Source organism: Alternaria alternata, assembly GCF_001642055.1.
Source record: "Alternaria alternata strain SRC1lrK2f unplaced genomic scaffold CC77scaffold_11, whole genome shotgun sequence".
NCBI classification, from domain to species: domain Eukaryota; kingdom Fungi; phylum Ascomycota; class Dothideomycetes; order Pleosporales; family Pleosporaceae; genus Alternaria; species Alternaria alternata.
The window spans coordinates 680,017-694,955 of NW_017306200.1; the positions used below are offsets into that span (position 1 = coordinate 680,017).

At 49.6% G+C, this 14,939-nt stretch overlaps 8 protein-coding genes across 8 annotated transcripts; 5 read left to right on the forward strand and 3 right to left on the reverse strand.

The window, feature by feature from the left end:
* The first annotated feature begins 243 nt into the window (after positions 1-243).
* CC77DRAFT_119314 (major myo-inositol transporter iolT) lies at positions 244-2,564 on the forward strand. Its single transcript, XM_018530127.1, has 5 exons — positions 244-828; positions 879-1,088; positions 1,144-1,405; positions 1,453-2,276; positions 2,330-2,564. The coding sequence occupies exons 1-5, from the start codon at positions 624-626 to the stop codon at positions 2,458-2,460; spliced, it is 1,632 nt and encodes a 543-aa protein (XP_018385723.1). The 5' UTR covers positions 244-623; the 3' UTR covers positions 2,461-2,564.
* Positions 2,565-3,122: 558 nt separating this feature from the next.
* CC77DRAFT_1095172 (hypothetical protein) lies at positions 3,123-3,717 on the reverse strand. The gene has a single exon (XM_018529779.1). It carries the CDS (start codon positions 3,670-3,672, stop codon positions 3,187-3,189), a length of 486 nt encoding a protein of 161 aa, XP_018385724.1. The 5' UTR covers positions 3,673-3,717; the 3' UTR covers positions 3,123-3,186.
* A 744-nt stretch (positions 3,718-4,461) lies between these two features.
* CC77DRAFT_1020817 (hypothetical protein) lies at positions 4,462-5,333 on the reverse strand. Its single transcript, XM_018525141.1, has one exon. It carries the CDS (start codon positions 5,237-5,239, stop codon positions 4,634-4,636), a length of 606 nt encoding a protein of 201 aa, XP_018385725.1. The 5' UTR covers positions 5,240-5,333; the 3' UTR covers positions 4,462-4,633.
* Positions 5,334-5,474: 141 nt separating this feature from the next.
* Positions 5,475-6,372, reverse strand: CC77DRAFT_1095174 (hypothetical protein; the record flags this gene model as incomplete). The annotated part of the gene is made up of 4 exons (XM_018529780.1): positions 5,475-5,759; positions 5,807-5,914; positions 5,966-6,174; positions 6,234-6,372. The coding sequence occupies 4 exons, from the start codon at positions 6,370-6,372 to the stop codon at positions 5,592-5,594; spliced, it is 624 nt and encodes a 207-aa protein (XP_018385726.1). The 3' UTR covers positions 5,475-5,591.
* Positions 6,373-7,600: 1,228 nt separating this feature from the next.
* On the forward strand, positions 7,601-9,414 carry CC77DRAFT_119368 (hypothetical protein). Its single transcript, XM_018530129.1, has one exon. It carries the CDS (start codon positions 7,901-7,903, stop codon positions 9,320-9,322), a length of 1,422 nt encoding a protein of 473 aa, XP_018385727.1. The 5' UTR covers positions 7,601-7,900; the 3' UTR covers positions 9,323-9,414.
* Positions 9,415-9,647: 233 nt separating this feature from the next.
* Positions 9,648-10,755, forward strand: CC77DRAFT_119389 (hypothetical protein). The gene is made up of 4 exons (XM_018530130.1): positions 9,648-10,082; positions 10,138-10,349; positions 10,400-10,504; positions 10,555-10,755. Exons 1-4 carry the CDS (start codon positions 9,914-9,916, stop codon positions 10,705-10,707), a joined length of 639 nt encoding a protein of 212 aa, XP_018385728.1. The 5' UTR covers positions 9,648-9,913; the 3' UTR covers positions 10,708-10,755.
* Positions 10,756-11,493: 738 nt separating this feature from the next.
* Positions 11,494-13,663, forward strand: CC77DRAFT_1020821 (hypothetical protein). Its single transcript, XM_018525142.1, has one exon. It carries the CDS (start codon positions 11,699-11,701, stop codon positions 13,412-13,414), a length of 1,716 nt encoding a protein of 571 aa, XP_018385729.1. The 5' UTR covers positions 11,494-11,698; the 3' UTR covers positions 13,415-13,663.
* On the forward strand, positions 13,585-14,916 carry CC77DRAFT_119422 (hypothetical protein). Its single transcript, XM_018530131.1, has 3 exons — positions 13,585-13,760; positions 13,812-13,969; positions 14,025-14,916. Exons 1-3 carry the CDS (start codon positions 13,754-13,756, stop codon positions 14,727-14,729), a joined length of 870 nt encoding a protein of 289 aa, XP_018385730.1. The 5' UTR covers positions 13,585-13,753; the 3' UTR covers positions 14,730-14,916.
* The last annotated feature ends 23 nt before the right edge of the window (positions 14,917-14,939 follow it).

Genomic DNA, 14,939 nt, shown 5'->3' on the forward strand with positions numbered 1-14,939 from the left:
CGTTCGCACCATGACACTGAATATAACCTTCACGTCCCGTCCTCGTAGTCGGCTCAGGGCGAAGTCTGACACACTGATTGTCTTACTATCCATCGATCCAGAGCCAGGCCCGATAATCGTTCGAGTATGGCGATATTGCCTCTCAATTCACCATTCGAGATCCACGGTGTCGGGTCAATGTATCCTGGCCGTGCCGACCAGCAGGTACGAGTAGACGCTGTCTAGCTCGACGTGCTACTGCGACTCCAAGGTGCAACATGAGGACAGGTCACGTACCAAGAAACAGGTTAAACACAGGCTCAAAGATGCGCTCGCGAGCAGCAAGGCGTTTGTTCGGGCTGTTCTGAGCCTTGTTCGGTAGGAATGCAACCCGGTAATTGGAGGGAGCAAGCCCTATTTAGCCGGCTGCCAAGATATGCAGCCAACACGCCGTGACGCTTACCCAATATAAGATGCAGGTTCGGTAATACGGTCGCCTTCTCCGCCTTAGCCTACCTAGGCTACGGAGTATCTGGGGTAAAGGGCCGGGGTAGTGGATAGTCCTTTGGCCATGCCGAATTATAAAGGGTATACCCCCAGCCTGCCCGGCCTCAAGCAGCTTTCAGCGCTTCAACACCGGCATCATGGGTCTCATCAAAGCTCAGGATGGTACTTCCGACCCCATCATCACCCGCATGGTGGAGCAGGACAAGGTGCGATGGTGGAAGAAACCGAATCTGCGCATCATGTACATCTGGCTCTTCTGCTGCTGCATGGGCGTCGAGATCACCTCCGGCTTTGATTCTCAGCTTATTGGCACGCTCCAGTTTTCGGTCCCTTTCAACACATGTAAGCTATGAACGTGGTGGCACCTAGCTCAATGGACCTGACAGTCGCAGATTTTGGAGATGGCTACAAGGACGCAGATGGCGAAGCCAGCATCGAACCCAAGATTATTGGTTTCATGTCATCATGTTACCAGCTCGGGTCCATTCTCGCTGTTCCGGTTGCACCATGGCTGAGCCAAAAGTACGGCAGACGTATGTCCATCTTCGTCGGTTCCGCCATCATGGTCGTTGGTGCTTTGCTGCAAGGATTTGCTCAACACAGTATGTCCACAATTCCGCTAGCTACTTCATGACGATTATGTTGACATATTTCAAGTTGGCATGTACATCATTGCGCGTATGCTACTTGGCTTTGGTATCCTCTTCGCGATCGTCTCTGGTTCTTCCTTGATCGGAGAGCTAGCCTACCCCAAGGAACGACCCTTTATGACCTCACTTTTTAACGCTTCTTACTTCATCGGATCCATCGTTGCCGCGGGTATCTCTATCAAAACAACAGAGATGGTTGGAAACTGGGGCTGGCGTGCACCATCTCTGCTGCAGATTTGCCCGTCCGTCCTGCAGATTTGCACGGTCTTGTATGTCTCTCAATAGAGATTTGGGAAATTGTTACTGACTTAGACAGCCTACTGCCTGAGAGCCCACGTTGGCTTGTCAGCCGTGACCGCGAGGATGAGGCTTTCGCCATCTTAACGAAATACCACGCCGAAGGTGACCCAACCTCCATCCTCGTACAAGCCGAGATGGCACAGATCCGATCTACCATTAAACTCGAGATGGAACACTCCAGTCGCTCGTGGAAAGACATGGTCCGCACGGCTGGTATGCGACGTCGTGTTCTCATTGCGTGCTTCCTCGGTCTCTTTACGCAGATGAGTGGTAACACTTTGCTCTCTTACTACCAAAATCTCCTGTTCAAGTTGATGGGATACACCACCAAATTCGCTAAAACACGCATCAACATCGCCAACCAATGCTGGAGTCTGATGAATGCTGTCGTCATCGCGCTAGTTGTCACTCGGTTCCGTCGTCGCTGGATGTTCATGCTTTCCGCTGCCTCTATGACCATGGTTTTTATGGCCATGACTATTTCCTTCCAGCGCCTCCAGCTTGCTGAGTCCCAGGGAACCAAGAACCAAGCCGCGCAAATTGCCTCGCTCGTATTCTTCTTCGCATACTCCCCTTGCTACAACATCGGCAACAACTCCCTTACATACACCTACCTGGTCGAACTCTTCCCGTACGCTCAGCGAACCATGGGTATCGGTATTGAACAGATGTTTGGAAAGCTTGCTGGATTCTTCTCTGTTTACGTCAACCCGATTGCGCTTGACGCTATCGAGTGGAAGTACTTTGCTATCTATTGTGGATGGATCACTTTCGAATTTTTGTTCGTGTATTTCATGTACCCTGAGACGTACAACCGCACACTCGAGGAACTTGCTTTCTGTAAGTACAGATTGAGGACATTATTTCCCGGGCTATTGCTAACTCCAATGCAGTGTTCGAAGACAAGGAGCTTGCAGATGAGGCGGTCAGAGCTGTTGAGAAGACGGTCAACCACGGTCACGTCGAGGGAACGACTACCGAGCACGGCAAGATGGAGACCACTACCATCGAGCGCACATCTTAAACTGAACCTCGCCACCATACTTCATGTAGCACGTGCGCCCAAATTCGCCGTTACTTGGCAAATATACAATGTCTTTGCGGTCCATGATCTACGAGGCACCTGCGTTGTGACATGCGCTCATAAAACTTGTTGAATCGAATGCCTAATGAACTGTCTTTTTACGCCAAATAATGATATGTGACTAAAATGGATGGTAGGGTAGTCACAACAAGCATTCATGGTTGTACCCAAGTTTAAACACCACACACCCGAGTCCGTGCCGTTACAACAACCCTGGTCCATCTTTTACTGTGGGCCACTAACCGCAATCACCTTGATGATCTTACCATATGAGCTTCCTGAATTTTCATCTTTGTCGTTGCTGTCAGCGCTTCTTCTTCTGTTGAAGCTTTGTCTACAATTAGATTGTTTGGTTGTTTGCGACGAGATCATAAACGTAGCGCAATTATTTGCGTTATCGCAGCAATCGAAATCATACTGATATGAATATTTCGATTACCTTCATATAAGCTACCCATCCCATGGTTCTTCACACTCCGAAGAAGCAGTCACTTCCTATGTGATGGCAGCGCAGCGCTTCAGTATACTTAATTAAATTTCGAGACGCGAATCGATTGTATAGTCTTACATTACGATCATCATCTTTAACATAGTTCCCCATATATACACTGTTCAAACCTCACCGCTACCACGATTGAAACATCACTGTAAAACGCAGGTATTCTTCTATGCTCCTCGATCCCTCCTCGATTTCTTCATGGCTGTGTACTCTTTTAGTGAGATCTTTTTCACTGGCGGAGAAGATGCAGATACCGCAGTAGCACCGGACAACACATCAACGACCTCATATGCCTGAGTAGCTACTGGAGTGGGTGTGGGTGGCGTGACCGAGCGAGTTGGTATCGAAACCGGTGTTGGGGTTACACTGATCGTCCGCTCACTATCAGTAATCGTTCGCTGGCTATCGCTCCAGGGGGATAGATCCGGCTCGTTCATGGCCAACAGTATACGTGCGGCCTCTTTATCTTCCTTGGAGTACACAACCAGCTTGTTCAGTATTAGCATAGTGGCTGCAGCCTCTCGCTCTTTCTCGGTATGGTTCCCAGGAATGGTGTCGAACGTGCTAGCCCGGGTGTCAGTTGTATTGAGGATGGAGTTGAAACTCGAGTGACCCTCGGCAGCAGCAGCAAGTTTCTGTAATGAGCTCATCATTATCGTCTTGCGAGTAATTGGTGGATGGTTCGATTTAATTAGGGCTTGATGATCGGTTGAAAAGTTGAAGGGTGGATCAGGAACTGGTGGAGTTGAAATTGAAAGTTTTCGTGGAGAAAAGGGGGAATAAGTGCAGTGTGGACCGGCTTAGGATCATCTGCACGTAATCACTTTTCTACAAAATATAAAGGAGGGTTCGTGGCGAGATTGATGGACCGATTATCATGGTGAATGGTCACTGAGCCCGCAGCGTGGAGACATAACAGGTAGGCACCAATATAGGAGAGAAAACATGGCTAGATGAAGGCTGATGGTAGACTATAGGTCTTGATTCCTATCTAAAAGAACCTACGTCAAGTGTTTTGTGAGCCAAAGCTCGTTCCAACGGCCATCTTCCGCCATCAATATGTCCACCTCTCCTTGCCTCTGCTTCATCCCTAGCTCTATCTGTTCAACCATCTGGTCAGCCGCGTCAGCCTTCGTTTTGTGTCTCAAAAATTTGTAGCTTCTAGCTATCGAAGTCTTCTCTATCGGTTGACATCATTTTTTCTTCTTGCGGTTTTGATCATTTCCCGCAAGATTGAAGTGGATAAATGTTCGGATTCTCGAGATAAGGGAACGGAGAGAATGACTAGGACATACTGGTACCATAAAGGTATTCTATAAAAGCACAGTGTCGAGGTCTGAGGCACTATAGTACATTGCCACGCTATTTAAAAATCTGGCTTTTACCTACATGGATGTCGCAGGTATATACCCATCTCACTGTATTAAGATCAGTTATTCTTTGCAGTCTTTGAACTATGCTTTGGTTACCGCGGTACAATCTCCCAACCTCATAAAGTTCGTACGTCTGATGATAGCTTTTCATAGATGGATTACGCACCTACTGCTACTTCGTCATACTAGCGACTCACTATATTGTCTATCCACCCAGATTAGGCCAACTCTCACTTGACTCTCACGACCAGTCCCGCTCGCGCCACGTACTAGGGTCACCTTTCATGGTCTTCTCTTTCTCAATGGCCCTTCCTGGGATCAATGCTGGCCAACCATCTTGTCGCCATTCATGTAATCTCCAAGACGCATGATAACCTAATGTATCATCGCTGGCCTCTATGCGAGGTTCTGCATATGTTGGATCGATGGGTAAGAGAAGGTTCTTCTGGAACACAAGGTGAGACGGAGCTGCGCTTCTTATCCCCAGTATTGTCTCAATCTTGGCTTCGGCCTCTGTCTCCACGTCGATATGATGTCCTTTTCCGTTTTTGATATTCTCAATAGCCTCGTCATACACAGCAAGGGCAGCTCTTCGGTCTCTCGGAGAGCAAAGATCGCTTCTGGGGTCAATTGGTACCTTCTTGATGAAACGCAGTCGGCTGTCGCTAAGGCGACTTGAGAGGCGCGGCGCACCGCCACCAACATCTGAGGGTGTACTGGCTGGTATGTCTAAAGGGCCACTGTGCAGGAATTCGCTCATAGACAGAACGGTGCGTCTCGTAGGTGCATCCGCTGGTGGAGTGTTGCGTTCACCTGGAACGTAAGTACTTTTGGGCGAGTAAGACATGAATGACGTAACGCGGTAGGTCAACTCCAAAGGACAAGCGGAAGACAGTAGTATGTCGAACCGGACATATAATTTATACAGGAAGATGTAAGAGCGCTAGAGAGATGACTGACAAGACAGCGTGGTCGCTTCCTGGTGAGTGTGACTGCATAACAAACGCGCTATTCCACATTTGGAAACCAAGCAGAACCGCACGCTTCTCAGTTCAGGCTACCGTATCAGTTGCGCTGAAGGTACGTCAACAAAGCAAGGGAAAGGCGATTTAGCCCATTGATGTAAGGCGTCACAGGCCCTCTACCAAGCCATTCCGTTTGAAGGCAACGTTACCAGTTCCTTTTCAGCACCAAACGACCTACTTGCCAGACCTCGGCCAAGCAGTTTTGCGATTTTTCTGCCGAGTTTTGCGTGCCCTCCTTGCATCTATAGTGAAAGTCTCAGTTTCAGCGTGTGTTGCAGAAAGAGACGTAGAGGTTGATGTAGAAGTACTTGTGGTGGGTGCTTCAAATAAAGACTGCTGTACCTACTCAAAATAAGCAAGTTTCATTACCTAGCAGCGATACGACATACTTGAGCCGCAAGCAAGCCTTCGGTACGCTCGTATAACGAAGGCATGGCAATGACATATTCGCGAACCCAACGCAACATCATCGGCCCTGGATAAGTGGGAGGATAGCCCTACAGTATGTAAGTCTCATGGTAGGTTAGCGGATGAGGTGACTGGCTCACCTCAACCCTAAGCGGCTTCCCGCTTGCAAGGGTCTCGATTCGTTCTTTCATAATGACGTTCAATCGGCCGTAGAAACAAGGTGCTATAGTCATAGCGTCCGCGCCTCTTGCTGTGATCTCAAGCAATTCTCGTTGTAACTTCATGATATCTTCGTGTAGACCAAGGAAGAGCAAGAAGAAGTCGTTGCAGTCTTGCTGGGTAGGCTCACCTGCGATACACTATCAGTATGATGGGGAAAAGGATGTATATTAAGGAAGGGCTGCGCACCGTACTCAGCTGCATAGATAGCGTCAATTTCGTGCTGAGACAGGATACTGAATCGACTATCGCGGACGCGGAGTTGCTGTTGAAGCTGAGGGAGCGGATCAGCTGTCTTGATTGCGCTGTTGTGGCGACAACTCGACATGGTGCTTGGTTGGCGCGCGGGAGATCTGGGATACACAAGATAAGTACGCGAGCCGCACGGAAGTTTAGAAGCTTTCAAGGTGAACCTGAGGTTGTATTCAGAATGTTGTGGGGCTGATGGTGTAGCGTACTTTACAAGACAGAGTTCACTCTCACCAAGTTCCCCCAGTAACCACCTATTCGCACCCCTCTCATCTCAAGCGTGTTCAGATATGGTGGTCAGCTTCACACAAGATATCGGAAGAAAGGAGATGAGACAGGTAACGCGACAGCACCTCTCAGGCAGCGTGCCTGCTGGTGACGCTAATCGTAGTTCATCCATCCTGGTGCATGCATCAGAACAGAGCAAAGTGCAGCAATTCGTCTCCTGCTCAACTATCCTTGAGTATACACTGACTTTACGACTCTCTGTTGAATCACCATCGGCGTCTTGTACAATGACTAGTTTCTGTAAAGATTGACCTATCACGAATACCTTCCACGCTGCCTGAGTCTTGGCATGGATAGTATGCAAACGAGCTTGTCAATTTAGAGATTGCGTCCCACGAGTACTTTGTCGATCTTGTGATGAAGAAGAGGCTAAAAAAGTTGCTGCCGCTACCCTCTCGGAAACATACGCTCTTCAAGTTGTTAGCTTACGGTTCAATCTAGCGAAAAGATGGTTTGGAAGTGATAGACATTTGGCTATCCTTCGGTAGACATCTCTGGTAAAGTGTGCACCTTCCAGCAACCACAGCACAGATCGAGGTCAGTGTGCAACTTATCGTACGGCACGCTTTGCATGTAGAAGCGGCAGTCTTTTCGGCTTTGAACATGATGATGTCGTACTGAAACATCGTTACCCATAGCAGGGCGTTCCGAATCCAAGCTTGTTTAGTATCTCTTTCTATTCGCAACAACAGCGCTTTGGATGCGATCGACCGAGCCATGCTGGGTCTGTGATGTGCGCGTCCGCTGCGGGTTTACCGGGTATAAGGGCTGGCCGATCGTTGTCTTTCAACGACCCCTCGGTCCTCTAGTCACAGGAATCACGAAAACCAACAGAATTGACGGCTCGCGGTTTGAAAGACTGGTAGAGAGTGAGGCATTGAAGGTAGTCGTTGCTCGAGCCTAACTGCCAGACGTCACCGTCGGAGATTGCCCGCTTTTCCTCCGATGCATCGCCAAGATGACAGGAACGCCTCATGGGGCGTCTGTCACAATTAGATTTCAAGTCCTGGAGGACTGATATCTTCTGACTATCATGTTTGTTGTATTGAATGGCATGCTGCTCTCGTATTCCCACGACGCGTGTCCCTCAGCGACCAGAAGGCTGCGCCACACCAGGAATGTCTACGCGCGTCTCGGTCGGGTCTAGGCTTGTCGCATCCCCTGAGTGCGGGCTGACGTTCGCAACGCGCTTTTTTTGACATCGGGCCATTGCGATGGGGTGAAACACGTTTTGGACATCTGTACATCTACGACATCGATCTTTGTCTGCTCCTCTAGCTACTAGACTGACAGATGCTACGCAACCGACGCTAGCGACCATGTCGTCTTCTTACCGGAAGCACATGCCGCGTCCGGCACGCCTCCTCTTCAGCGTCCTGCTCATATACGGCTTCTTCTGGATCAAGGGATGGCCTCGCACATACGACGACGAAGAACTCCCTCCGAGCAAGCGGCCGCAGCAAGAATCGAACCTCGGCCCATATCTAGTCGACCATGACCAGCTCGTCGTCGCCGTTACCACGACCGCGAACAACGTGTACAGCAAAGTCGCACCCCTCATCCTCAATACCGACGAGCGAGACCATGGCACGTTCCTGCTCTTCTCAGACCTACAAACGGAGATTGGGAGGTGGCCGGTATTTGACGTCATCTGGCGGTACGGATCCGAATTCATAAAGAAGACGGAGCAGCTGGAGAGATACCGTGCTCAGGTCGACTTCGCGCGGAGGAGCATACCCCTGACCAACTTGAAGAAGCCGGACCCGGAGGAAGAAAGGAGAGACATGGAAATACTGCACAAGTACAAGATCCTGGAGACTATGGCATCCGCGTGGGAGTACCGACCAGACCGCAGCTGGTACGTCTTCGCTGGCGACGAGACATACATCAACAGGCCAAACCTACTCGACTGGCTGAGCCAACACGACCCAGATGCAATGCATTTCTTCGGAAATCCGCCAGCGCCTGCAACGGCGCTTGTCCCCGACCCTTTCGCTGCCGGCGGCACATCCTTTATTCTCTCGCGGCAGGTCATGCTGGAGTTGTTCAAGAACCGCAAAGATTTCATCCAAATGCGGCGGGAGCACATCTCAGAACATTCAACAGCATTCGATCTCGTTTCCAGCGCTCTGCAGGCCGAACTCAAGCTTGAGTTTACTGTTGTTTGGCCAGGTATCTCTGGCTTCGATCCGAGCACCGTGCCATTCTCGCCTGCTATATGGTGCGAGCCCGTCTTGATGATGCACCACATCACCCCAGACCTCGGCATCGATCTGCTCAGACTTGAGAAGGACCGACCTTCCGACCAACCCACCCTACGCTTCGCTGACCTTTGGCACCGCTTCATGACCCCAGAGGACCTGAATTACACGCGTGATGACTGGGACAACCTATCCTCCGAGTCATCCAACGGACGATGGAACATCCTCTTTGAAGGCCAACACCCCGATGCCGACCGAGCTCAGAACGGGGAAGAGTCGCCAGAAGCATGCCAGGCGTCCTGCGAAAACAGCAAATACTGCGTCCAGTGGTCCTACTCGTCGATACTCCAGTATAACTGGAACGACAATCCACCGACCAAGTGCCATCTTAGCAGCAGTATACGCTTCGGAACGCACAAAGGTCCACAGAAGCTGAATATTGACGGGGAAATTAGCACGCTCACTTGGAAGAGTGGGTGGAAAAAGGACAAATTCAAGAAATGGGCGAAGCAGCAACGGTGTAAGGAGCAGCATCAGTAGTTCGAAAGTATTGTCATTTTCAGCGTTTCAGCGATATTCATATTCAAAAAAAAAAAAATGTCGACCAAACGTCGGGTTCCAGATTCTTCTTAGGCCACTGTTCTGTGCATCTTGGCCTCATTCTTCTTCTACACGCTATCTCATTAGTCCTTGTTTGATGTCGATTGCTAATTGCGTAGTTACATGTTTCCTAGGCTTCATCGTATGTCCAGCAAGTTTCAAGACAATTGCCTGCAAGCGATTCACTATATAACCCGGTATGACGCTCAAGCACTTGTACAGCCACGCCTGAAGTACAAACCTAACCTGCACCAATGTCAGACCCTGAAGACAGTGGCGACGCACGACCTCGACATGATGTGAAATGAAGCCTTCCACCAGGCAATACGATGGCTGCGAGGAAGTGAAAAGTGTACACTGCATGCAGTTTGCAATTATGAAGTCTTGAGCTCAACGCCTCAAATGTCTGCATCATCATTGTTGCTGCCGTGCCTTCGAACACAACTATATTCACCGCACATGGCACTGATATAAAACTATCCTGGAATTATATCATTCTTTCTACATATCTTCACACAAAGTCAACTCACCATGTCTCAACCGAACTCGAAAGACAATCGCGCCCGGCTTCCCGAAGCCGCCCACGAAGATACCCCTGGCATTGCTGGAGATCAGGCACGCGGCCAGGCTCCCCCTTACGCGTACGATCATGGCATCCTAACAAACTATAACCTTGCAGCGTCATATACAACTGTTTATGGTATGTTGAAAGATCGAGAAAGACGTTAAACAATGCACTGACAATGCATGTGCAGGCGACTCGGCTGACAGGGATTGGCAAGACGTTGCTCTACTGTTCGCCAGTACGCTTCTGAAGGTCAATGCGTTGAATGAGGCGCTCCATCACGCCTTTCAAGCCAGGGATGCACACGCTTTCGCTTTGTGCGATGACTTCGTCCGCAACTTCGATAAGTGCCTTCAGGATCGCATCTTAGCCCTCGCCCGTGGCGAAACACATGACGTTCCGGTATGTATACTTATCAAGTGTATCACCTTGATCGCTACTAATGCAGCCAGGGTCATGAGCGTCTGCCCGGAGCAAGCATGATGCGCTGGGCCTCGAAGAACGCTTCAAAGACTAAAGTGGACTCCTCCACTCAGACCGTAGAAGACGACGGCTCCGTAAGCTGCCATCACTCGTGTTATACCCTGCTATCACTGACCGATTCTAGTCACATTCGATTCCCGAGGTCACAGTAAATATTCCACACCCTGATGATGGGTCTCCTCGCAGGGAGCGTTCCCGTATCGTGCCTGTTGAGAGCACAGGCACTGAAACTGTCCCTTTCAACGATGACCAGTTCAACACCAAGCAGGGGATGTAGATCAGTATGGGCTGCTCTAGCAGGATGAAAACATTGAAAGTAGCCTCACTGATATAGCAGCGAAATCAAACTTTGCTATACCCAAAGATAAAAACACTACGTATTGGCGAAAGGGTTCCTGCGCTGGGTACATTGACCGAACGGAGATCGATGCTGATGTGACCGAGAATGAGCGAGTGCGGAGAAGCCATCGCGGTGGAAGTCAGGTCGTTTCCAGGGCATGTCGTTGACAGCGATAGGCGCGTTAAAAGCGTCGGGGAAGGTCTCTTCCGCTACGTCGATGGTCCAGTCCAAGTTGTGGGCGCCAGATGGCTTTGTTTCCACGCTTTGATCAATTGTATAGGATATGTCGTTGGCCCAAGTTGTGTTCAAACGGGAGGTTGACGATAAAAAAAAGTAAGAAAGCTCAAACAGCTCATTGGAGATGAGTGTGTGTTGCGTTTCAATTGCGATGTCATCGCCACGTTTGGTACAAATGGATCGTGAATGCGCGCCTATAGAAGCATAGTTGATCCAACAGGCAAAAGGAAAAAAGAGCAAAGAAAAGTGAAGCTTAGTGGTGAAGTCACAATTATGGATGACGAGGCGCCTGCATTGACCTGTCGTCTCTCCAACACAGGTACACTGATGCATAGAATCACCAGCCGTCATGCCTTTAATGCAACCATTTTTGGCGCGTGGAGGTTGTCGGGTACGCGTCTACGCCACGGCACGTGTTCTCGCTTGTGCAAGCCGGCCGCTTGGTCCTTCCCTGAAGGATTGACGCTTCTGGGACCTTCAGGGCTGCATCTTTTCAGCCTTGTTATCGATACTACCTCATCGCGGGATTCTGGGTCATCACGCAGACGAGCTCGCGCGAGGTTTAACGTTTCCTTGCATGCCTCATCACAGGCCGTGAGTGTGGGACTGGAGCGTCCAGCGGCGCGCGGCCAGACGCGCCGCGCGATTTGCAACAACAAAGGTCCGTGATCCCTAACAAACTGACCTGACAATGGCCGCACGGGAAATTCGTTTTGAAGGATCATCTTCGCAATCCTCCATCTCCACAAAACCCCGAAAGATGAACCTTCATGCTATTTCAATCCTGATGGCCAAATACGGCGCCGATACCTATCTCAATGCACTGCCATCAGCAGGTTCCATGACCTGGATAGAACCTTCAGTAGGAGAGGAACCTCCAATTCTGGTGATTGGCAGCATAGGCAACCGCAACGTGCTTGCTTATCTGTTGCCACGTGGGGATGGCACTAAGGATGTCCGCTATTGTCTGAAACATATTGGCGATGAGAGTCCGCCCTCGCCATCGGAGCAAATTACTTGTGAAGAAGTCTTGCAAAAGCCTCTTGTCGCACCGTTCAAGCATTTGGTTTGCGGGTCAAAGTTCAAGAGGCGGGTGCTTAGCATGGTGGTCCGGTATTACTTTCTGTCGCGAGGCTACCTAAGCAGCATTGATGCTTGGAATGACGACTTTGGCAAGCGATTCGCGACTATGTTGAGGAAGATGTCCTGGACTTCCAATGGAGGACCGCCCCTCCATAGGACCGTGGAGGAAAGTCCAGAGCCGGAAGATGGAGATAGTGCGTATGGCTTGCTATCAGATAGCGGAAATGGCGAGCCAAACAAATCCAGGAGCACTTTCGTGGAGCAGCAAAGCTCTGCGATGGGAATTCAAGATCGGTGGAACAATGAGGCAAACCCGGATCTACGTCGCCTGCGAGAATTCCTCGATGAACACGACTCGTTGTATCTTCTAGACAACATTCCTGATGCTGAAGATGTCAAGTTTGTGGATCAGACATATATTCTCGAAGCGCAGCCCAAGAAATTATTTATAGGAAGCCATACAAAGTCAGGAGACGACATATATGCGTACATGGTGCTGCTACAGCAGCGTGGCTTCCATGAGATCCGATTCTACGTGGAGAGTGCCCACGGACACAAGACGATAATGTCTGCCGAGATCACAGGCAGGCAGCGTATATTGCATCCTTTCAGTAAGACATACCCTAGGAACACGGGACCCTGCGAACAAGCTGATAGGGCTCGATTTACGCTTATGGTAAAGTGGTACTTTATCGCCGCCGGAATTGCAACGGATTGCGTCTTAGAAGAGACCAAGAGTTATCCTGGGCGTTTTCACGCAGCACTAGGATACATTGCTGATCGAATGGGGTCTGCTGCCGTCAAATCCTCGAAACCCGTTGCGAACAAGGATGCTATACCAGATGATGCTACACCAGATGATGCTAGTGAAAGTTCCTACGTTCCAGAAGAAATCGACGTCCAACCTACACCGCCCCGCGAACCACCACCCAAGGGACTTCGTCTCCCAGGCACTATTACTCGTAAATCGGCTCCCAGCAAGCCACCATCACAACCAACGCTCAGGAAGAGCTCGTTCACAAGGACGTCTACCTCCGAAGAAACTTTTACGCCCAAGACCCCGCCACGCGGCGCTAAGCGCTCAGCCGAAGACGAAACATTCGAAAGCCTCACTAGACTAGTCATGAAACAGCATAATCTTACCAAACACCTGAACGACGTCGACCACGATCTGGAAGTTATGGATGCCCGGTTTGAAGCCTTCAAAGAAAAGTGGAAACGAGAGCGTGCCGAGTTGGAAAAGAAAAGAGACAAGATCCAGGAAGAAAGGAGCGCTGTGAGGAACACGTTCAAAAAGCAGAAGTTACTAGATATCGAGGACTGATGAGCGTTTGGTGGATTTATCCTTTTTGCGAAAAGGTTGGCATATCAGGATAATGAGGACTTTGACTGACATGAACCCAAATTAGCCGGGTGTTTAAACTCAATATTAATACAGAAATCTTTACATGTTACATAGTATCGGGGGCTCACGGTCATTGGGCTTCTCTCACGGACCTTCATGTCTTAACTTGCTGCGTTCGCCGAACAAAGTTCATCAGCCGACAAGTACAGCGGACTATTAGCAGGTGTCGGGACAAAAGTCGAAAGAGAATTTCCCCGCACTACAACAACAAATAAACCTCAACAATACAACCTATTGCTGTACGACTACTTACTAAATATGCCTAGTAAGTATAGGAAAGATAGAAATATATGTATACTTACGTGTGAAACTCCAGAAGGCCGCCCAAGTATTAATTTAACCCCGTACCAACTAGAGCTTTGTGCGTTGCACTATAAGGGCCTAACCTTTAACGAGCTTGCAGCCTACTTGCTTAACTCGTACGGGGTTACTGTTAATCCTCGTACGTTGAAGAGAAGGTTTCAGAACTGGGGTGTAAGCAGAAGGCTGCCAACTTGTGTCGAGGAGAGACTCTAACAGTGGTATCAAGAGAAAATATGTCCGCAAAACTAGATCGTCGAGCTCTAAACCTAGGTCCGACTTTGGTTCTAATGCCAATTCCGACATTGTTGTCTTGACGAAGCCCTGCCCTGTCATGACAGCGCCCTCGATTCAGCCCGATCCCACAACCAAGATATTGCAGAGATTCCTAGAAATCTCGCCTCTGTCCGGAGACTACTCTCTCATCGACGAATACATCAACGTCCTCGATAAGCTAGCCGCTCAAGATGCTGCGAGTGGTGCACGCAAACGGTCGATAGACGAGCTCGCGAACGAAGAAGCCACTATTACGCTCGCTATTGAAGGCCTTCCCGCCGAAGAGAAGCAGCATCTTGCCACCATTGCTCAAGCTTGTGCTAAGGGTATTCAGGCTGACATGGCAACTTTGAGCATAGCTACTGATATGTCTGCCATTCAAGCGGCCATAGAGACACGCAACAAGGAAGCTGAGGTTTCGCGTCAAAGTGTGCTTGGCATGATGACGAAGAGAGCAGAAGAGCTACGTACGCGACGACTGGACGTGCGCCGCAGAAGAGAAGCCGCGTTGGAGGAGTGGAAAGTAAACTCTAACTTTGACACCCTATCGCTACAGGAGACAAAAGAGCGTTTGGAGAAAGAGGGTGGTATGGCCATGGCGGTTGAGCTTGGTAGAAGGATAGAAAGATCAGAAAGCGCTGAGGCAAAGAGGAATTGAAAGGCTTTGGCTAAAGTTCGGCCGTATATGTACAAGGATCCAGTGGAGATGAGGCCGTTCGGTCCTAGAGGCTTCTCAGCCCAAGCAAGGACTATCTATGAGATGACATGCCATGTATCTATCAATCAGCAACATCTAGTCACAACAAGTTATATATCATCCTTGAACACCTTCTTCTTGTGAGAAACTAGCATAACATCATAGTGAGTG